At 46.0% G+C, this 23,266-nt stretch overlaps 1 protein-coding gene across 2 annotated transcripts in view; it reads left to right on the top strand.

The window, feature by feature from the left end:
* REEP1 (receptor accessory protein 1) overlaps positions 1 to 23,266 on the top strand; it is a 67,885-nt gene that overhangs the window by 17,747 nt on the left and 26,872 nt on the right. For both annotated transcript variants that reach the window (XM_071555252.1, XM_071555251.1), the window contains exons 2-5: positions 9,175 to 9,247; positions 12,100 to 12,176; positions 14,003 to 14,123; positions 15,597 to 15,710. In XM_071555252.1, the coding sequence (XP_071411353.1) occupies positions 9,175 to 9,247; positions 12,100 to 12,176; positions 14,003 to 14,123; positions 15,597 to 15,710 (385 nt within the window). The remainder of the gene's footprint in view (positions 1 to 9,174; positions 9,248 to 12,099; positions 12,177 to 14,002; positions 14,124 to 15,596; positions 15,711 to 23,266) is intronic.

Genomic DNA, 23,266 nt, shown 5'->3' with positions numbered 1-23,266 from the left:
AGGGTTGGAACAAAATGTTTGAAGTCCCTTCCATTCTGGTATTCTGTAGTATTTATAGAAATGCCCAGACAGTAAGATTTTCTCCTCAGGCTGTTTTGCACCAAGCTGGCCATGAGTGTGCCTGATACCTGTTCTGTACTGAACTGCTCTCCTTGGCTACTGTGGAGATCTGCCTGGGATTCCAACCTCCTCCAAGAGCTTGTGGAGCTTCCCGAAGCCTGGTGCTACTCAAACCAGCCTTGGGACTGCTCAGTTTGTTTCAGTGGATTAAATCATTGGTAATCCATGGGAAGTCAACATTTTTCATGGCTTTAGCTGAGTATTTGGGCCAAAGAGGTCTTCTGGTTTGATTTTCAAATTACATTGGTGAGCTGAAATATTCCTTGCATTCAGTGAGGCACTTCTAGTAATGTTTTTTTCCCTGAGAAGCTGAAGTAACAATACTCTAAGGAGATTATGTTGCAAGTGATTTGGATGGTTTATAGCTTCATTTAATTTTTTAGTCCTGTTTCCTGTCCCATGAGTACACCACTAGAAGTCTAAGCAAACAGGAGCTTTTGTGTTTCTCACCACTTCCTCAGACAGTGGTAACACTTATGGTTGTATGGTGGAAGTCTTCCGTAATCTGAGCTGAGTTTTCAGATACACAGAATGTGGTGGGATTATGCTCTAAATTAGATATACAGAATATAGTGGGATTATGCTCTAAATGAGGATTTTTGTATGTGGTTACACTTCCTAAAAGGTGATTCACATAGTATCAGTCAAAATAACTCCAAAATAATACTTGCAGCATGATGTGGTTTCCTATGAAAATAATGCAGAGCTTCTTTATTGATATGTAATCTGTATTTTATACATTTTTAGCCTAGAATTAGTTTGGTTAGGTTATAAGTCTCTTCCTGTTCCTTTTCATATCATGAGCCTACCATAAATCTGTAGGCTAACTCACAATGCAGATTTTAGACCATCTGTCATCTCTGGAATATAATGTCAGTGCTTCTAAAAAAGCTTTTTCCCACATAAACATCCCCCTTTCCAGAATCAGGAAAAGCAGCCCTTCCCATCTGAAACATACCGTTTAGTTTTCAAATTGCCTTTTATTTGTCTTGGATAAAGATGCAGCTCTCGAAGCAGGAATTACACAGTCAGTGCTGGGTAAGGAAACCATCAGGGCACGCAGGTGCTGAGCCCTGCCTTTTTGGAGCAGTGAAGAGCTGACCCAGTCACACAGCAGAGAATGTTTTCTTCTCTAAAAGGCACAGATTTTATTGCCCTCAGTATCACACTTTGATTAATTATTTCTTCATCCCCCAAAGGGCCTGATGAATTGGTGTGCTGTGCCAGTGCTGTGAGTAAGCTCAGAGCCATGGGCTGCCTTCTGTGGTGCTGCTGAGCTGGAGTACGGACTGGGGAGGAGCAGGCACAGGGCAAATGCCTCTGGGGAGGCCCGCAAAATTCTATCTCTTGCAGGCAGCTGCTCTGAGCCTCTGGTGTGTGCCAGGCATGGTGTTCCTGTCCAACTTAGCTCCTCTCCGTGGGTCGAGGCCCCACACCAGCCCTGAACTCTCTCCACGCAGACCCCCTTTACAGCATTGCCTCAGTGACAGACAGACCCCCCCTTGTCCATCAGTGCTCCACTGCAGGCATCGTGAAGTAGAACAGACCAGCTCAGGCTCTACCTGCAGTGCATTTGCTTCCTAAAATAGCTGCAGAGCTGTGGGGGTATTTTTATAGCAGCTACACAGGCCTTTTCTGTCCTGAAGGACTGTAAAGAAAACTTTGAAGCCTTGGCTTGTGTGTAAACTGATGCAGTTCTGCCTGAGTTTGGAGACAGCCTGGAACAGTAACCCTGGGAAGGGTTTAGTACTTGCCTAATCTTGATGGGGCTTTAAATATGATACTCAAGAGTGTCCATGTAAACATAACCCTGTGAGACCCTGCACTGCTGGTAGTTTTAGTAGGAATTTCGGGTTTTATTAGGCAGCACATGCATTATCATAACAATCCCAATAATTTTACAAGATCTCTCCCTCATTAGTAGTATTTTAGCATTTCTGTCTTCTTCCTGTAACAAGAAGTGGGGGAAAAGGGAAGAGTGGGGACAAGTTTATCTTCTTTAGACCAGTCTGAGTGTATGATCTCAATGTGAGTGAATGTAATAGTTTGCAGAATCATGAATTTTGGAAGAGACCTTCAAGGTCATCTAGTTCAGTGTGAACCCAGCACTGCCATAATGACCTGTAAACCATATCCCCACATGCTGCATCCAGACACCTCTTGAAAATGTCCAGAGATGGTGACTCCACCACTCTCCTGGGAAACCTATTCCAATGCCTCACCATTCTTTCAGTGATTTTTTTTTCTAGTATCTAATCTGAACCTCCCCTGGTGCAACTTAAGGCCATTTCCTCTCATCCTTTCACTCAAGACATGGCAGAAGAGAGCGACCCCCCTCACTGCAGCTTCCTTTCAGGTAGTTGCAGAGAGCAATGAGTTTGGCCCTGAGCCTTCTCTTGTCCAGATTGAGCAAACCAAGTTCCCTCAGCTGCTCCTTATAAGACATACATTCTTGGTTCTTCACCAGTTTTGTTGCACTTCTCTGGCCATGCTCCAGCATCTAAATGTCCTTTCTGAAGTGAAGGGCCCCAAACTGAACACAGGATTCAAGGTGTGGCCTCCGCAGTGCCCAGCAGTGGGACAATCACTGTCCTGTCCTGCTGGCACACTATTGCTGTTACAGGCCAAGATGCCACTGGCCTTCTTGGCCACCTGGGCACACATGGGCTTTGTGTTCAGCTGCTGTCAACCAATACCCACAGATCCCTTTCTGCTGAGCAGCTTTTGAGCCACTCTGCCCCCAGCTTGGAGCTCTGCATGGCATTGCTGTGACCCAAGTGCACTCGTGTGACGACTCCAGGCTGGCCAAGGCTGCTTCCTCCACCCATCCTGCTGCCATGTCTCTTCACCTGTTTGTGCCTGGCCATCTTCCAGCTCCTGTGTGGGGAGTGCCTGGCTGAGGAAAACAAAAAAGGATCATGTCAACTGGAGAGGAGTTATGTGCTACTTTGGGAAGATCTAGACTGCTTAAATTAGAAGCATCAAGGACAGCCCTTGACTTGCTGTTTGTTCTGGAACGACAGTTGGACGTCTCTGTGCCCTGCAGGTACACCAGGAGGAGCAACTGGGTTTCGGCTGCCTTGTGGTTACATTAACCACAGTGAGGTTTCAGTTTGCTCCTTAGTAGCCTGGCTGAGGAGTCAGGGGTGGAGCTGGGTGGAAAGCAGAGAGTCTTTGTGTTGGATGCTGAGCTCCCCTTGGCCTGCCTTGACACTGTGGGTGTGCATGGGTCTTTGGAAGTGCTGATGAGGACAAGGACCGAGCAGGTCACACACCAGGACAGAGCAGGGGAATGTTTCCTAGGGCAGAGGGATGTGCTGGGGGACTGTTCAAGTGGAGCTTTGCACCTTGTTGGTACTTGTGGGGGCAGTACATGACTGACTGAGTGACACGGGCACATCTGCACGGTTGTCTTCGGGCACAGAACCAGTCCCACAAGGATGTTTGACTCAAGTTGCAAATGGAGTTTGAAGTGAGCCCAGTCTGTCTCAGGGGTGTAAGGACTCATTGCTGTCCTTGGGGGATATTTTTGTCACTGGTATTTTCAGAGTGTATCAGGATTTCAGTCTTTCATGGCCAGGTATCCGCATCTCCTGGGGCCCAGGGTGGGGATGGTGTCAGCTGTCACCCTGAGGGAGAACAGGCAGGTTCTCCACTTCCCCGGAGCCACCCTTCTGTTGCAAAATGACCACAAAGAAATTGCACGAGCCACCTCCCAGGGAATATCAGCCCAGAACCTCCTCTGCAGCTGGTGCTTCCTCCACCCCAGTCTCTTCTTGGATATCAGGCACTTGGCCTGTCCAGGGGCTCACATTAACCCTTTCCCTGACCTTGTGCTCTGCTTATTTCATGTCCCCAGCTGTTGGATTTAAACTGGGAACCTTTGATGCACAGACAGGGATGTTTATTTTTAGTCTGTGGCACTGTGTGAACACTAATTAGGACTGATATTAGGGAACACAAACCTATTGGCACCCTTCTTGGTGGTTTCAGCGAGGAATGCTGGCATGGTGACAGCTCAGCTGCTGCTCTGTGCGTAAGAAGCTCACACTAACCAGTGAACATGTTGAGGAAATAGGAAATATCTCAGTGATTCCTAAATTTGTCCATTCCTGTGAGCAGAAGTTTGCCATCTTGGCTGCTGTGTGTGGATGAAATGGAAACATGAGTTATTTGTGGGCAAAATATTTGTGTTGTAGTAGTATAATATTCTAAGTGTTTGGACAGCCCAAACACCACCAGTGGCATGGGAACTAGAGGAGCAAAACTTGGATGGCTTGGGATGTAGACGGCGCCATGCCAGGATATTTGTAACAGCAGGTTACCACCCAGAAAATACCCCCTGTTAAAAATGCTCAAGGGAGTGGATGTGCAGGCATTTCTGGAGGTAACCCGAGTCCTGTCAAGTGCTCTTAAAAGCCACTGAGACTTTCCATTTGTTTCAGTGGCTGCTTTACAGAATGTGAGGGTTAATTTTGCAGGTAAATGACTTTTCCATGGGGAAAGCAGCATCACCAAATTGTGAGAACTCATGGAGCCCCTCCCAAGTCGTGGCAGCAGCTCTGAGGCTGATCCCCAGGCTATAGCCTAGATGCTGTTAGCAATATTGTCACATCTGGGGCATCCTGTACTCCATGCTGGTCGGATCACTGCGCCAGCAGGTCTGAAGAAGGAGTAGAAGGATATAATAGCCAGGGCTGGCTGTGGCTGTACTAGTAAGTGGAGACAGAAGGAGCTTTGCTGGTGGTGCAGCTGCTCCCCTGGAATATGACAGGGTTTGCTAAAGAGGAGCCAACAGTTCAATTGCTTTACTATTCCCCTGATAATCAGGAAACCTCATATTATGGGAAGCTTCATCCTCTCCTGTCTTATTTAGTGGTAAACTTGAATAATGAAAACCAAAACCAAACCACAAATCCTACTTAATGTAGTTCTATAAACAAATACAGTTAGTCTGTTCCACTACAGACTAACTCCTGGTTAATAGAAAAGGTTTCTTCCCTTCTTTTGACTTCGTTCTCTTGTCTGGGTTGAGCCTCCCCTTACACTACATCAGGAGAAAATAACCTCAGTTATTTGTGTTGCAAAAGAAACAATTACAACCTTTAAGTCCCTCTTAGGGATCTTCCCCAGTGTACTTCCAGACACTTTCCTTGCCCTTCTCCTTTCTCCTCCTGCTTTTTCTGTGTCCCTTTTGACTAAGAATGACCAGAAGTGTGTGTGTAATGATCCAGACTGGGGATTGCTGCTGCTGAGATGCATAATGGGATTATAAGATTTTCAGCATTAATCCTTATCCTATTCTTTAGGCAGACTAAACTTTTACTTAGATTTTTGCCTTCTGTTGCACAATTGTTTGACTCTTTGGTGATTCCTTTACAGCTGCTTTGTCCTTTTTCAAGGCAATTGTAAGTGGTGTAGACCTCCAGCATGGAGCAGTGTAAGGACTGTCAGGCTGTTTGTGGTTATTTGTTTAGTGCTACAAGTGAGCTTTTCCTAACTCGCTAATGGATGTCACCACTTCCTTGCTTTTCCCTATACCCCGAGGGTATGTTTGCTTTAGCCCAGGCTATAGAACATGTTTCTGTAGCTTTAAATGTAGCAACTGCTACATCAAGCTCTGGGAGGTTTGATGATCAGGATATCTCCTGATCATTACACAGAGGGTAAAGGGGCCAAAGCTTTCCCAGGTACGTGGCTCATTCAAAGGAGCTTTGAGAGATGGAAGTGGGTGTGGAATGAACTGACTTTGATTTCCTAAGGAAATGAGACTTAAGCAGTCTGTTTTTCCACTGCTGCAAATTTTTGGATCTGCAAAGTTATTATGGCCAAAATAGATGGCTCAGAGAGGTCTCAGGTATTAAGTTTCTACATTATTCCTAAGAATTAGCTGCTGGATAAGAGATTGTCTCATTAGCAGTGTCTGCCAGGAGGTAAAAGCTGCAGTGTTGACTCCATAGGTAGGTCATAAATTTGTCTGGCTGGCACCAGGCAGGCAGTGCCTGTAACACAGGAGTCACAGCACATGTGGGTCTCAGGACAGCTGGTAGATGTGGGAGGGAACTGAGGGCCTGTGCTGTGATTCTGCAGTTGTGTGAGGAAAGCTGAATGTCCCATGGTCTGATTCAGAGAACACGAGGAGTGTTGCAGAAGATCATAGAGATGAGGAGGAACTGGGGAATGATATGGTTGGAATTTGTGTGGCTTGGGCTGGTACCTCTCAAACTGGTCTGTCAGGATAACGGCCAGGCAACAGCTTATTTTGGAGGTGATGGGCTGATCTGCAGTGCAGGGAGGGGAGCACAGGAACTCTAGAATGTGGGAGAAGACATCCAGGGAACATCAGAGGAAGAAGCTGGTGGCACTGCAGTCATGAAAGGAGAGAAGGGGCTGAGGTGGGATCTGATAGGAATGACATTATTCAGGAACAGAAAGCAAAGTTACTTCAGCTTGGTAGGGCAAAGGGGTGAGGGGAGAAGTTTAAACACTTGTTCATCCAGGTATAGTAGAGACCACACAGGAGATGTTAAAGGGACTTTACAAGGAATGATTTTGTGGCCTGGACAGAGGGACAAAAGATAAGTCTTGGTTGTGTATAGTGTGGATTGTGTTTTGGTAACAATCTGAGAAAGGGGATGAATGATGGCAGGAATTAAACATTAATTACACAGGAAGCTTGGATGAGGGGGAAGCGAGAAGCATTGTCTTCAGCAAGGGAGAGGAACTGAGAGAAGAGATAGAGGACTGACGTGTGTGTTTGAATTAAATCAATTGTGCACAACCCTAATCCAAAGCCAAGTGAAGACAGCATCTTCAAGAGGCTATTTGAAATATCCCTCTGTGCAAGTATTTGTCTCCAAAACCCTAAGTATGCTTTACAGAAATGTCCAAACATCTTTTGTCTTCCATTTGTAGGGTGTGCCCAGAGGTTAAGTGATCCCAAGCCACAGCAGTGACAAAACTGGCTTCCAACATTCCCTAAAACAGTTCTCAGTCTGGTAAACCATAGAAGTAATAAATGTCCATATATGCACAGAACACATGACAAGGAAAATCAGTGAAACTCTCAATCTCCAGTTTAGGGAGAGCACAGTCCCTTATTAACTGTCCCTTGTTCTGCATATGCAAAATTAGTGCACAGTTTCCTTCCCTCACAGCATTTTGTCCTCAAATTTTTTTCTCTATTTTATTGTCTGCAACTATTTCTTTTCTAGTCATCCTGTAAACTTTCTGTTACCAGCACAAACTGAGGAAATGAATATCAATCATTCAGTGATTTTTTGCAGGAAATAAAAGCGTGAGATAGCAGCCAGCCCAGGCCAAGAAGGAAGGACAGCATTGCGGTGCTTTTTATAAGGAGAGCCAAAAATATTATTCATGTGCTCAGCTGTTTTCTGAATACTGTGGAGCTTTCTTTTGTGAGCTCTGCCTTCTTTGTGTTAGGTCCTGCTACCACTGAACTTGGAATATTTGTTACTAGCCTCTGTGAGAACAGGATCAAGCCATTGTCTGTTGATGGTTGGTAAGATACTGTGAGGGACAAAACCACATTTGGTTTCCCAGAATCTCTGTGAGCAGTTTTATCTGATCCTTGGAGATAGCACAGCCCCTGTGGGTGGAATAGGTTCGGTGCTGACTGTTTCCAGCAAAGCTGTTTGAAGCCAGTGTGAAGCCTCTGTAAAATATTGAATCTTCTTGCTCAGTAGCTGCTTTTTTGAAGTCTGCATTGTGCTCCAGGTTCTGCTAAGCTATGCTACAGTGAGCATGATGAATAGTAGGCAAATTGCCTTCGGTCACTGCTTTGGAAATCAAGATGTGTGATGGTTCACCCCATTCTTTCATAAATATCTTCTTGAGCTACGGGAAGTGCTGTGGAACACCATATCCCAGAGTGTTAATTTTTAATGTCTTGTGCATGTAATGGACTTGACTGTAATTAGGAGTCCCAGGGCACACAGTCACTGTTGACAGGATGGAAAAGATGACTGCAGGTCTGGGTGGCTCCACAGTTAGGGACTGAAACATTGATCATTTTCATTCCCAGGAGCAGTGGAAACAGTTGTATGAATTTAAAGCAAGAGCTTCAGTGGAACGACAGGTACCTGCAAGCCAATAAACATCCCCCTGCAATCTATTAAATTTAGACTTTGCAGCATCATCCTCCTGCGCTGAATAAAACTGACTGAAACCTGGGCAGGGCAAAGTGGTTTTGACAAGCCTGTGCTTATGTCCCGAATAATCCAAGTGAATAAGCATGTAGGCAGTGATGCAGAGAGGAGTTAGGATAAAAAATTCTCAACGTTTTTTTCTCAGTAGTGCTATTTTTAACATACAGATCCTTATTTCTTTCTTACATGAAATCTTGAAGCTGACAGCATCCCTTTCAGACCTGAAAATGAAAGGAAGCTGTCTGAAAGAACAGCAGAGCTGGGATTTTTAGGCCTGATCCTGTCAACATATCTTGGTTGGCAGATTCTTCCTCCTTTGATGAGCCCAAATTGACTTTACTGAACAGTGCAGAGTTCTTCCCTTTATCAGGTTTAATGTAGGATAAGACCTCAGCATTCAAACCCTTGTGCCAGTAGACCTGCATTATTGTCTGCCAGCTTTTCAGAGTATTGAATAGAGGTGGAAGGGATTTTAGACAAATGATTCTCATTTTGCCCTGCCTGTGAAAGCAATACTCCTACATTCCTGGTGTCACAGTAGGTTGTTTTGATGTCAGATATTTAATTTCCTTTTAAAAGTGTTGTGGCCTTGGTTTGGTTCTTTTATTTTGTTGGTAACTCATAAGGTATAAGCTGCGGAGATCATCACAAAAGGAAATTCAACCACAAACTCTGCTCTTCATTCATGTCACTGGCAATAGTTTCTCTGAATTCAGTGATGCAAAATCACTCCTGTGCTGTACTTAGTGCACTCAAGCTTAAATCAAATCCTAACACTTTTTACTAGTGCGAAAAGCACATTTAAAACACAGGGGAAAAAGAAAAATCTTTCTCTGTGACAGGATATCAATTTAATCCATTTATTGTTTATTTGTTTTCTTTCCAGGCTTATATTTGGCACACTTTACCCAGCATATTATTCTTACAAAGCCGTGAAATCAAAGGACATCAAAGAATATGTGAGTAATGAGGTTTGTGGCTGTGCTGTGGGTTTGTTTTCTAAGATTGCTCCTCACCACATTGTGAAGGTGTTGCCTGTATTCTGGGAAAGCTCATAAACCAGTGCAAGGGGCAGACTGGCCTCGAGGTGAACTGACTGATTGCTGGGCACAGGTCTCAGACAAGGAGGCTTGGGGTTTGTGCTTCTGGCTCCGCTGGTGAGTGGATGAGCTCCCTGACAAGTGCGTGCTGTTCTCTGGTGGTGCGAGCTGAGCTATATACAGCTGACTTAAAAGGCATTTGGCATCCCAAGCTTTGTGTGCTCTCCTTTGTTTCTGAAGAGCAGCATAAATCAAAGCCTTTTCAAAAAGCTTCGAAGCTTTAACTGCTCATTCAAAACAAGGATCAGAGAAGGCAACTCGAAGCACATATGACTGAATCCTCAGACAGAAACATCCTGCCTTGTAGAGCGACCTATTTACAGGCAGGTCTGGCAGCTGGGTGTGCTCTCTTGTCCTTTTGCTGAAAAATCTTCCCTGGGCCCCAGTTTGTAAAGCCATTTTGGGGCTATCAGGGAACGGGACATGTGGGAGAATCAAAAGCACTTGGATGCTGTTGGAGTCCTGTGGGATTTGTAGTGCCCTTCACAGCCTGAGCTCTGTTGACTTCATTGAACCCAGCTCAGCCTCCAGATCTTGACTCTTCAATCCTTTCAAGATCCCAGGGATAACAAGCCCATTTTCTCTTCTGGATAACAGCATAGATGGCTGACCCATTAAGTCCTTAGTGCAGGCTCAGACTGGGACTCACTGTGGCTGCTGAGATTTTTTATTTTTATCATTCTCCTCCTTCAAAAAATTATTTTGGATATTTTGAGAATGATAAGTGTTACAGAACACAGTGGGCACCTAAGGCAAAATATCCCTGCAGCCCTTGCACAGCTGTGCTTCTCAGGGTCTGTACACTCTTTGCTTTAAATGCTGGAGACATGCATGAGGATCCCCAAGCAGTGTCTGCCACTGATACTTAATGTTTCCATAGTCCCTTTCCAGAGAGTACTTTGTTGAAGTGCCCAATTCCTGTTGGAAATTCAATTGCAAAAGAGGAACTCGTATTAGACACGTGAGGTCATGACCGCAGTGTGAGAACAGCTGATCTAAGATCTGGTCTGCACTTAACAATTGATTTCAGTTTAACACACCAGTTGTGGTAATACATCCATTAGGGTTCTCTTAAAAATAATAAATGAAGTGGTAATTTACACTGACACAGCAAAACCTTTCATTTATTAATCAAAATGTATATTGCTTTATGATACTCTTTTTCTACTTGGTAATAGTCATTTTCATAAATGTTGTTTTAGGCTGATCCAAGTGTATCCACACCAGATCTTGGTTTGTGTTTAAAGTTTTGCTGGCACTAATGTCTGACTGAGAGAGTCATGCTGGCACTGAGGCTCTGAGGAGTTACAGTTATGTAAAAGTCTGACAGAAGCTGCCCTGGGAAGACAGTGCTCTCAGGCATTTGGCAGTGCCATTGTTGCTGTAACACTAAATATAAATACACATATAAATATAAATCCCAGGAGAGCAGTTATATAGCTGAGTGACAGGTGCTCAGGGAATAATTCCAGTACCTACAGGAAGATGGAGAGAGACTGCAGGTACTGTCCCCCTGTATTGGGGAGAAGATGGAGAGCCATTTCTGAGCTGGTGAGATCCAGATTTATTGACACCTCCATCCTCCCTTCCTCAGAGCAACTCCTGGTATAGGTATCCCTTTTGTACTGCCTTCTTTTCAGCCTTCCCTTACTCTATTGCAGTTGTCCCAGCCTTAGCTAACATGATCCAATTCTCTAATTCATGGATTTTCATGGTTTTTACTTCCTTAAGCTTTCTAATGTTCCAGCAAAGCTGCTTAGGGAACTCCATTTTCCAATATACCTAATCAAACAACAATTTGCAGTTAAATTGGCAACCTTTATCTTACCATCTCTTTTCCATCTGAAGAAGAATCAATACATCAGAATAATTGAGCTGTGCTTCTAAGTGCCATTTAGTGCTCACAGAAAAAAGTCCCCAGATTCCTGAATTACTCAAGATACTACAGTTCACCTGACCAGGTCATGGTCCCCAAAGACTCTCTCTGTTGCTGTCACCCCAAAGGACACCATCCATCCGTGAACCCCACAGTGCAGTTTCCCTAGTTGAACACAGAGACAGCAGAGCACATGCTCTCAGTATCAGTGTGAGGTGGAACACTCTCAGCTAAGCCCTAGGTAAGGGATTTAAACTAATGCCCTTGCCCTTACCCCTGCACTGTGCTCAGGGTGAGGATGGCAGCAGGCACAGCCACTCAAGTGATGCACACTGGTTTAGGGACTGTGGTGAGCTGGTTGTTCTCCTGAGCCCTAGTTGTTCTCCTGAGTCACCTCTTTACCTCTTCCAAGCTATAGATATTATGTAAGCAATTACATTTTGTCTTAATTCTAGTTTGGTCGACACCCTAATATTAACATTTGCCATTGAGATAAGCCAAGTGAGGCTTTTAATGTCTTGTGACAGAGCTGTGGAGCAGCTCCACTGGCCAGTGGGGAACAGAGTAAAGACACAGTCAGGCTGCTCTTCTTTTCCTCAGACCAGTCCTAAAGGCCACAGTCACCTTCCCAAGGGCGGTGTAAATCTGATGTGTGTTGTGTGCTGCAATGGAGGCAACTCTGGCACCTTCAAGTCTGCAGTAATTGCTAAATACGCATCAGTGAGAGTGGGGTGGAGTAAGAATTTCTGTGGGAGTTATTCTGTGCACTTGTGCCTGTAAAAGATAGTTTGAGGCCTTTGGGGAAAATGAACCAGCTACTGCTTTTATTTCCCAGGTCAAATGGATGATGTACTGGATCATATTTGCGCTCTTCACGACAGCAGAGACCTTCACGGATATCTTTCTTTGCTGGTGAGCTCCAGAACGGGGAGGATCTTTGACATGAGATGGAAAGAAAATGGAAAAGTTTACAAGGGGGAAAAAGGGTCACAAAGGTGCACTGACTTCTGAACACAGGATTAGCAGCTTCAGGTGCATGGAGGTGTTTTGTCTGGAGAAGCCATGCTTCCTTTCCCAGTGCTGTCATAGGAAAAATAAGAAAGAAGTGGAAGTGCTCAGTGGTATCTCATTAGTGAGAAATCATTACAGGAGTCTCAGTCCCTGTCTGTCAGAGAGAGGCACAGCCAACTGCCCAGTTGGGTGCTTGCAGAGGTCATCATGTAAACAGCAGCTGCTTTAGCTGCAGGCATGCATAGTTCTGGCCTTGCCTGGCTGTATCCTACAGTAAATACACAGACTGTGGGGTCAGGCACAAACAACTCTGCAGCGCAAGACTTTGTTTGTAGGTTGCTATGTGGGTGATTGTTCCTGGGATGTTTTGCCAGGCCAGTTCCTGGTTAGGCTGAGTTTATGGTTTGATGGAGGACAGTTAACAGTCCGTACTGATGTGGACTTTCTGGTGCCAGTGGAAGGATTCCTGGTGAGCTCTGTCAGGACAAGAGCATATACATGCCCAGTTATCAGATTCAGTTCCTTTAACTTGGGTGCTTGAGTTTGGAAGTGTTTGTTGTTTGGTTGCTCTTTTTAGTAAGGCCTTGCTAGCAGAAGCCAGTGAGACCAATCAGACTTCAGGATGAAAGTTTAACTGCAGTGCACAGCCCTCCCTTACAGCCTGTTCCTGCATAGCACTGTGTGCCTCCAGTGAGTCCTCCAGACAAAGGAAATCGGGGTACTTGGCAACATGTCAGATCTGTTGAAAAGGAGATAAAAGACATTACTGTCTATCTAATTTGCATGCAGATCAACCTCGCCTGTGTTCATCTAGAGCTTTGGTTTTTGGAGGATGTATTATGATGTGGGTCTCTTGGGAGTTACGACAGAGGGTTGGTCCATCCTGTGAAATCAGGTATGCTGTAGAGATCCTTAGAGAGGTGGAAGGCCAACTTGACATATTCATGCTCAAAGTAGTGCATCGCAGAGGCCCATTGGATCAGACCTGGCTGGCTCAGTGACAGTGCTTTGTAGCACAGCAGGAGTCTGACTGGGCCCAGATGGGCTGGTCCACACAATCACAGGTCCCTGCACTGCTCTTGCTTGTCCCTGCCTACAAAGGGTGACAATTGTTCATCCCACTGCTGGCAGCAACATGTGTGCCTGCATGAGGATGCTGCTGGCTGGCCAGTCTTGAACTCTGGGCTTTTTTCTCCAGCAAAAGAGTTTGGATAGTTTAATCTCAGGATGTCCCCAACTTGTTATGACAGCTAAAGCATGTTCTTTTGTTAGTGTCCTCCATATTTTGCAGTGCTGCCTAAAAGTGAGTGTGGATCTGCACAACAAAGGTTCTCATAGTTCAGTTTCAGTTAGATAAGTGTTATCTTAAAAGCAGAAAGGCAGAGAGATGAAAGGTGTCTAAATATATCAATGAAATATTGATTTGCTGGTTTGGTCTTTGCTCCCTCATGATGACAGGAGATACTATGAAAGCAGCACCTGTGCTCTTTGTGTGTAGAAAGCTTCTCACACCTAGAGTCTCTTCCAGACTATTAAATAGTGGTCCTGATAACCAAGTAAAGATTCACCCACATGCCTAGTTGAGATGTGTGCACAGGTGAGTGAATGTGTTCTGGTATTTTGATTCTTTGGTAAGCAAAAGCTGCCCTGAGCTAGACTGGCCAATCCCTTTGTATGCGGAGGCAGTGGTTAAATTGAGTGGACAGTAACAGCTCTTTTTCTTCCAGGTTTCCATTCTACTATGAACTCAAAATAGCTTTTGTAGCTTGGCTGCTGTCTCCATACACAAAAGGCTCCAGCCTGCTCTACAGGAAATTTGTCCATCCAACGCTGTCTTCAAAAGAAAAGGTAAGCACAGGTGCCTTGATCCTCTCTGGGTGGAGCAAAACTCTTTACTCCAGTCTCCTGCGAGTTGCTGATTCTGTTCCTTTATCATTTGATCACCTCCTTTTGGCTGGTGTTTTTGTTCATGTTTTTAAATCCTGGCATCAGTTCAGTGTACTCACATGTATTAACTCATCTTTGTGTGCTTGAAGTTTGGAGGGAGGGGGATAAAAATACCTGAGCTGCTTTGCATGTACTGGGTGAATATAACTGGAGAACTGTGTTGTGGCTGGATGTAACAAATAGAGAAACAGGGTCTGGCAGCCAGGATTCCTTAGCTTTGTTCCCAGCTCTGCCTAAAACATTGTGCAGCAATGAGATAAACAACCCAGGCAGCCTAAAATGGGCTTAGCAAGCACATGGCTGGCTGGGAGACAGAGTATGGTGAAGTGAGGCATGTAGTATGTTGAGGTCCTGGATTAAAAACTGTCATGCTCATATGGGAGGGGGATGTTACAGCTTGGATCACTTGCCTGCCTAGGACATTCCCGGCCTGTGAATGAGGCATTGTTGGGCAGATCTGTTTGGCTCATGTGAATACATGGGCCAAGTATAGCTGTTGATCATACATCAACATGCAAATTACTGAGTTTTCTACATTGGCAACTTTGGGAATGAAAGCTCCCTGTTAGCCATAGGCAATGCATGAACAGTTGTATCTCAGTTCTGTCCAAGGATACTGGGGTCAGTCCCCTGTCTCTGCTTCCTGGGAACTTCTGCTTACACTTCTCACAAGTGCTGCTCATGCATTTTGGGTTCCCACTTCTTACCTACTGGGAACAAGGGGAGAATCACTGAGCAGCCAGCAACTCGTCACAGCCTCCAGTCCCCACTAACCCAGCAATCCAGCCTCTGGGTACTGAAGTCATTGTTACCATCCAGAGCCCTGTGTCTTGAGGGAGGGAGGGTGAAGGGAGGAACTTTTATAACCATTTCACTGTATATTGAGCAGCATCGAAGTCCATAAACTCCGGGCCTACCAATACTGTGGACATCTGAAGGTTGGCACTGCAGTGGTGTGCAGAGATGTCCAGGGTCATCACAGGATTATTTCTAACTATGGAGCAATCCAATCTGTCTAATTTAGAATCCATAGTTTGCAAGTGTCTCCTGATCTATGCTGTCCAGGTGGCTTACTTGCTTCCAGGACTAGGTGGTGGTCACACTGTGTGAGTTTATTGCAACTTTTCGTCCCAAATTTCCATTTACAGAATGAAGAGTTCCCAAAGCCTATGATGGGAGTTACTGTTCCCCTGTAAACCTTTCCAATTTGCAAGCATTGGCTGTAAACTTCTGTCCAGCCACGGTGGAGGAAGTGAAGGACATCTACACCTCCATAAAAGATGACCTGGTTTTACCAAGAGTTTGAGGCTGGGAGCATAGTCTGAACTTGTCCTTCTTGGGCTAATTTTTCGTTTGTTTGGTTTGCTGTGACAGGAGATCGATGACTGCCTCATACAGGCAAAAGACCGGAGCTACGATGCCCTTGTGCACTTTGGGAAGCGAGGGCTGAACGTCGCAGCCACAGCAGCCGTCATGGCAGCCTCAAAGGTAAAGGTGTGGGTCAGGCTGGTGACTCATTAACATCTCACAGTGTAGAGGGAGAGACGTGGGCAGTGCTGGGATTCTCTCACTGGTTTTGTGTGAGCTGAAGTTTGTGAAGGCTGAAAGTTCATCTACAAGGCTTACACATAACATACCTGGTGTGTAAGTGTGCAGACATGCTTGTGTAAGAGTGAATGGGAAGCGGCATTAGTTTCTTTTGGAGAATGAGTAGATACTGCATGAAGGGTCTCATCTGAAGAGGTGTATCTTGTACTCTGTTCCTGGCTCAGAGCCAAACCCAGAATACAGTTGTTTTCTCTTGTTTCTTTGCTTGCATAAAAGCTGCAAGGACTTGATAACTGCCTTTTGTGGCCCTGCCCTCTGCCCATGGGCTATCATGGCTTAGGGTCGATGTGCACAGTGACTATACCCTTGTGTTTTGGGGGCAAGACTTGTAAAAATGATATGGCTACAATGCCTGTTGCAAAAGGATAGCGGAAACATATGGGTGAGGTGGGTACTGGTATTAGGAAAAATGTGAGAAGGAAATTATTTTCCTCTGCCAAATGCTTTTCATATCACCTCAGGCACATCATTTTAGTATGTCTTGGCCTTTCCTCCTTCAAAAATGCATAATACATCCTTAGGAGGCTAAATAGCATGGAGTCTATACAGCCTGTCAAATACAATGTGTTGTAGAATTGGGGAGCCCAAGGGTTGTGCCATGCTCATGTGGGATCACAAGGATATGCAAAAGCAAAAATCTCCCTTTTCCCTGCCAAGCATTGTGTAGACTGTGGTTGTCAGGCCTCGTACAATTCTTCTCCTTAGCTGTTGTTCTTCAGTGGGAAGGCTCTGCTGACCCAGGAGCTGCTAGATAACCCAAACCTGGACTGAAACCTGGGATAAGGCAGAGCTGTGTATCACATACCCAATAAAACCACATTTGTGTGATGCCTCCATGCTGCCGTGTAAGCCTGAAGAAGTCACAGCATGGACATAAATAGGCTCTGGGAATGCCTGTTCTGCAGCACCGCCTTTGCTCTGAGCCCCTTTTTACAAGGTGCTGCAGACTCTCTGTGCTAGAGTTGTTTTTAGGACAGAGTGAGAAAGGAATTCTGGCTCCTTTTTGGGTAGCTCCTGAATATGAGAAGCTCAGCAGTAACCCAAACCCACAGCACCAACCTGTTCCTCCATCAGGACTGCAACAGTGTCTTCATCAGCTGTTCAGCTGGATTGAACACAGTTTGTCTTCCCACTGTTCTGCTTTTCTGGTGTTTCTCTTAAGAATCTCCCTGCCTTGCCATGTGGCTCCAGTGGCAGTGGGGAGAAGGGGAAAGAGACTCCATGGTACAAGGAAGCCGTTGTCTTGCATGAGTTGATGAAGCTCCCCATTCAGTGGTGGAAGAATGCAACTCTGTGGCTCGTGTGCTATTGTTGTATTGCACATCTGCCAGCCCAGCTTGAGAGAAAACTGTTAAGACACTGCAACCTGTAAATGGATCAGAAGAGTCTGTCCTGCACACTGTTTTGGGGAGGGGAAAATGATTTTTTACTAAGATTGTGAGGCTGTTATTGAATAGATTGATTTTTGCAGCAAAGCAAGGAGTGTTCATGTATTTCCTTCAGCCTTGACATTTAAATTACTCTGAATGTCTGAGGAAAAATAGAACTCCTGGCTTCCTTCACTGCTTCATCTAGTGGCATCCAAGAGGTTGCTGGTTTCTGTCTGCCTCAGGGTGCACATCCAGCAGAGAGGGTGAACCAATCTCACAGCTCTCCCCCTCCAACATGCTCCTGCTCCCAGTGTGCACCAGTACTCTGAACCTCCTCAGATTATGTCTAATCTATCAGAAAGCAGATTCAGAAAGAAAACAGAAAGGGAATGTGGTTTCTCGAGCCCACAAATGTGTCTTGAGTGCCTGAGCCAGCATGAGGGAGGGGATGGAGCTGCATTGTCAGGAGTATGGCCAGAGGAAAAGAAAGCAAGCTCATCCCTTCCTGGTCATGGGAAGCAAACGGATTAACTGTGCTGCTCATGGAACTACACCCTCGATACATTTACACTCTTCACAGTGTAATGATCAGGAGTGGTTAAAGCAGCTTCTGTCCCTTGCCCTTCTCAGGCGGAATGTGCTGTGGTGCTGGCAGGGAGAGCTGACTGGTGTGAGTTACAGCCTGAGGGGTTGCAGTACAGAAGTGCTGAGCTGGGGCTCCTCAGGTGTTCAGGTATTGGGTGTGGACATGTCTCCATGTAGCCATCACTGCTGCTGTGGGGGGAGCTGTATCCCAGAGAGGAGCGATACAAGAGGGGCGGGTGGGAACAGTTTCTGTTGCCCTGGTTTCAGCTGCTGTCAAATATTTGTCAACGCCCTCACTTGCTCACTCGAGGAGGTGTAACAGAGCCAGATTGTCCTGAGTGAGAGAAATTTAAGTGACTAATTATCTGGAAAACACTTTGAGCAGGCAGATGCCAGGCCAGACTGCAGTGCGGTCCTTAGGGGGAAGTTTCCAGGGAGGTAGGAAATAGAATACTTTTCCAAGACTTATCGTGGCTTGCCCAGTGCCAAGGTTTAAGGCTATTCAGCTAGCCTGTGGTAAGTGTTGAGTGTAGATGGGAAAATGAGTCCTTCATTTGATTCATTTAGTTTCAGCCTTTAAAGGATTGTGTTAAAGCTGGAACCTGTAGAGATGACCATCTATTCAGGAGCACTGAGCTCCTGCAGCTCCCATGGGAAACATGGCTTTTACCAGAAAGTCAATGTGTGGATTATTTCCTGCTTCACTTGAATTAATGGATGAGGAAGAGATGCTGTTATATTCAGAAATGAACCCTCAGACTTTGCAAATCATCATCTTCTAGTGTCAGTGCCCAGTGAGCTGCTGGGCTGAATGAGTACTCTGTGCAGACCTGTTTTCAGTAAATCAGCTTAAATCTAAAAGCTTCTGTACCTGGAGATGTGTTTCCCACTCTGCACAGCCTGACCCTCTCCTTTCAGTCTGAGCTGGTTACTGATCTTCTTGTGCTCCCACAGGATCCATCATGATCTTTTGTCTTTCGTGATAAGATCTTTGGACAAGGCCCATCTCTTCATTCTTTTAATCCAAAATATTTTTTACCAATTCTTTTTATCTATCATTTTTATTCATGCAGCACAATGATCTGGTTCTCTGATTACGATTTGTGTGTGACAGGCTGCTACCTAGATATTTACTGATGCTGCAAGCTGTGTACAGGCACACCTTCCTTATCTCTGATCCCCTGACCCTTTCCCTTTTCTATCTTTAATAGCCTATGGTTTTAGTAAGCCAACTGCAGGCTTGTTCTTCCCCCTCCTCCTGCTCCCTTCCCCAACTCTGTTTTGTTTTGAAGCCACAGTTGTCTAACGCTGGCACAAACCTGTGCCAGTTCATTTTACAGGCTGAGGAGCTGTCAGTGTCCCAAGCACCCGAGTTTGCCCAGCTGGCTCTCTCGGGGGTGTTCTCTCTCTCTGGAGAGTCTCTTTTTGATGCTCACTAAGCAGACAGAGCACTGAATATCTGGTCTTATTACCCCTGCTAGATGCTCAACACAGATCTTTTCCCTGCCCCCAGCAGCTCATGTCCCCACCAAGGAGCCTAATCTCGTTTGGGTCTCTAATCCTGTCCTCATCACTTGGTGATTCTGTCACATGTGGTGACTTCAAGTGGGTCAGCTCTAAGTGGTGGGATTAGATGACTAGGCAGTAAATCCTGCTGCTCTTTGTGTGTTTTCAGTTAGTTCCAGCTGGTTCAGCCATTCCCACTCACAAAGGACCCTGGGCACTGACCACCACCGTCTTTCCAGCTCAGCTCCAGGGAAGAGAGAAGCAGGAAAGGATCCTGCTTTTGGGTCACAGAGGAAAGGGAGCAGCAGCAAGGCTGTTACAGCCCCAGTAGTGGGGCATCTACAAGGCCCTGGCCAGGCAATGGGTCCATCAGATGGATCCTAGGCCTATGTGGGGTATTCATTGGCACTAGTCAGGTTTCAGTGTGAGCAGCTGGGACATGTGGCCACAGTGAGAACTGTCAGTGGCTTGGTGGGAGCACCAGCCTTCTCTGGCACACCCGTGTGTGCTCCCTTGCAGCCACCATTATCCCAGCACTTTCTTGTCCTCCACCTGTCACCCTGAGCCTCCTACAACCTGCTGCCTTGCCTGCCCTCAGTCCCCAACTCTTCTGTACCTACTTGCTTTCCCAGGACCCTGCCCAACCCTGCCATTACCTACTCTGTCTCTACAACCCACCTATCACCAGTTTTACACTCTTCCCCAGCTCTCTGACCCTCTCCTTCAAGCTTCTGGTTTCCGAGATCCTGTTTGAATGTATCCTTCCTTATTCCCAGCCCTAAACAAACCTATTCTGCCAGTCAGGCCAATGTGCTTCCCCACCCTGCTCCCAACCACTTAACCATCCCCAAACTGCACCCTCAACTCTGCTTTTCAAAGGAGATCTGCAGAAAACATCCCACTGCCAACAGATCAGTGTAACCCAGAGGTTTCTGGCAATATACCTTCCTCTGCCTTTCTCCTACCCTTCTGTGTTTAGGGCAGGGACTGGTGCGGAGCAGCTGGTGCTGTGGCCCATTGCGTGTGCCCTGTGCACAGGGGAGTGGGGCACAGCGTGGCGCTGGCAGTGGGGGCAGTGCCTTGGCAGGAGAAGATAAATGAGGTGGAGGGAGCAGGCACGCATGACTGGTGTCAGTGAAAAGCCCATTTGTGCCTAATAAGTCTGAGAAACAGTTCAGGAGCCTTTCATGCGTGGGGAAATGTGGCTTGTGGTGGTGCTGGAGCCAGCAGTCACTCCGGGTGTCGCTGAAAGGAGCAGGCAGGCAGGAGGGGCTCTGTATGTGCAGCCACCTCCTCAGCTAATGCAGCCTCAGCAGTTCACAAACCACCTGTCTGGGCCAACATGTTATTTCTAGTTCCACTTTTTGGGCTCACCTTCCCCTGGAGAGGTTTCAACTCCACTACGGCAGGGGCCCTTAGCCCCTGAAATATATCAGGAAATTTCCCAGTGTATTTGCTGGTTTTTGAACCAGGGAACTGGAAAGGAAATGCTGGTGATGATTTAGGATTTTTTCTCTCTAGACAAACAGCATCTTTTAATTCATTTCTAGTATCTGGCTAGTGTAGCCAGTGCAACTGCCTGAAAGTCAGTATTTACATCCCTGATCTTCCATGGGAATTTGGAGCAAAAACTTGGGTGGGAGAGGCATGACAGGGGAGAAAGGCACTTTTCTGTGAATTGGGAAAGAGGAAGGCAGGAGGTGGGGAAGCATCCTTTCCTTTAAAATGCTGGATAAAGCCTCTTTATAATGATTAGATCTCACTGCTCACAGGGAGAGTGTTCCTGTGCTTACTGAACATGAGGGAGCACAATTCTGACCAATGTACTTACCACTGTATCTGTGATGGCCACATCATTGCCCCAGTCAGTAAGTAACATGGCCAAGAGCTGCAGAAGTCAGGAGTGATTTGGAGTTCACGGTTTGAGAAGCCTTTGGGGATACATTAGTACTGTCTCAGAGGAGCTGAGCTTGTTGCTTTTGAAAGTAGCTTCCTTTATAGGGTTTCCATTTGGGATCCAAAATCAGAGATCTCATGGCTGAGCTGTTACATCATTTAAGAAGAAGAACAAATGGCTTTCTTGAAATATATGGTAGTGTGCCATTGATCACAGTATTTAGCAAAGTATTCTTGTCATGATGCAGTGTATCTTTCCTTCTAAAGTCTTGGAGAATCTGTTTTTGGCAAATCTGTAAAATCCCAGTTCTGTTTGTGCTACAAACCATGTAGCTGTTTTCAGTGTCTCTTTCTTGTTGGCTCTTTGGCTGACGTCTCCAAGAAGCAGATGACAGTCAGGGAATGCACAGGACAGCAGCCCCAAACAATAAATTTGTACAGAGAGACCAGGCTGGGAGAAACAATAACAAACAGTTCCCAGGAGAGGAAGTGAACCATACAAACAAAAAGGGTGGATGAAATTAAGTTTCCACCATCAACATTAACGTCAGCTGGTTTCCCTTTGAGTCTGTAACACCGTCTGGTATCTCCAAACCAGGTAGCTGTTACAGGCTACACATGGCACGCACACACGAGGATATTGCTTGTAGGATATTTGTGTTCATGTGGTGGCAGAAGCAATTTCCTCCTTCACTCAGGCCTGTGCCCAGACCTTGAAGCTGATGGTTTTGCTCAGGGCCTGCCTGCAGCCAGACACGATAAAGCTTCTGTGTGCAAACTCCTGCTCACTGCTGTGAGTAATTCCCCAGTGTTACCCTCCTGCTCAGGAGACCTGTCAGTCACCAGAACTAAAATGACTGCCACATATCCCTCACCTAATCCTCGTCTAAATTAGCCATTAGGCCACATACTGGGGGTTTCCCCAGTGGGAAGCATCAATCAAGCTCCAGGAGTGGAGTGGCAGCCCATTGTGTTTATAATTTGCTTTACTCTTTAAACACCTTGTCAGCTGGGATTATGAGTGGTTTCTCCATCTCTCTGGGAGAGCTGGGGAAGGGAGAACCTGTGTTCAGAGGTATAGTCCACAGGTGGGTGTCCCTGCTTTTTCTTTGTGTGCGAGTCCCTGCACATGGTGCCCAGTGTCATGCTCGTGTCTCACCTTGATTACTTATGCTTCAAATAGACCTTATTCTCAAAGCTTTTATGTGTGTTGCCACAATGGCTCTATTTTTTCCCTTGCTAGGTCTCTCAGCTACTTCATTTACCCTGGTATTTGGACCAGAAAAAAGGGCAGGTAATCTGCTGAGTGCTTACACTAACCCCTAACTAATGTCTGCTCCCTGTTAGAAGAGTTTGAACTGTTTTCAGCTGAGGTTGGTCTGAGGCCAGATGCCGTTTGCTCCACTTCCAGTGAGCAGATCCTGCGTGCTGAGCCTGTCCTTGATCTCATCAGCAAAATGCCTTCCAAGTCCTCTGCTGGCAATCAGAGAGACTCCAGCAGCCAGGCAGAAAAACACATCTAACTCAGGTGGTTGCTGCTGCTGCTGCTGCTGCACTGGCCAAGCTGCTGTGTTTGCTGTTGTGTTGTTCTCACTAATGGATAAATAAAGGGAGCCGGACTCCCTCTGCTGTGATGCCTGTGAGGATGGTTGGGGTTGCAGTGGAAGTTGTGAGGCCAGGATCTCTGATGGGTGTGGTTGGGACAGTCCTGCTGGCACTGTAGCCATAACTGACATGCTGGGAACATGCACTACACCTGTTGGTGAACATGGGCAGGACAGAGGCTGTAAATGCATGCAGACATGTCTGCTAGTGTGGAGGGGAACTACTAACCACAGCTACAGCAAAGAGAGGGGGGAACATTAACAGGTTTAGTATTGTGCTGGAAGTGTGCTGAGTGTGACTTAGTGTTCCCTTGCTTGTCCATTAACTGCTGATTCTAAGATGCAAAAGGCCAGGAGGTGCTATCCTGCATTAACAGTGATTGTATTAATAGCTTCTCTTTTGTAACTTGGCAGCTTTTGGTTTCGGATTTGTTTCAATTCAACATGCTGTGTCATAGTTTCCACAGCTGCAAAA

This window comes from Pithys albifrons, chromosome 5 (genome assembly GCF_047495875.1).
Source record: "Pithys albifrons albifrons isolate INPA30051 chromosome 5, PitAlb_v1, whole genome shotgun sequence".
Lineage (NCBI taxonomy): Eukaryota > Metazoa > Chordata > Aves > Passeriformes > Thamnophilidae > Pithys > Pithys albifrons.
Note: the sequence above shows the minus strand (reverse complement) of the source record. Positions and strands in the feature narration are given on the sequence as shown.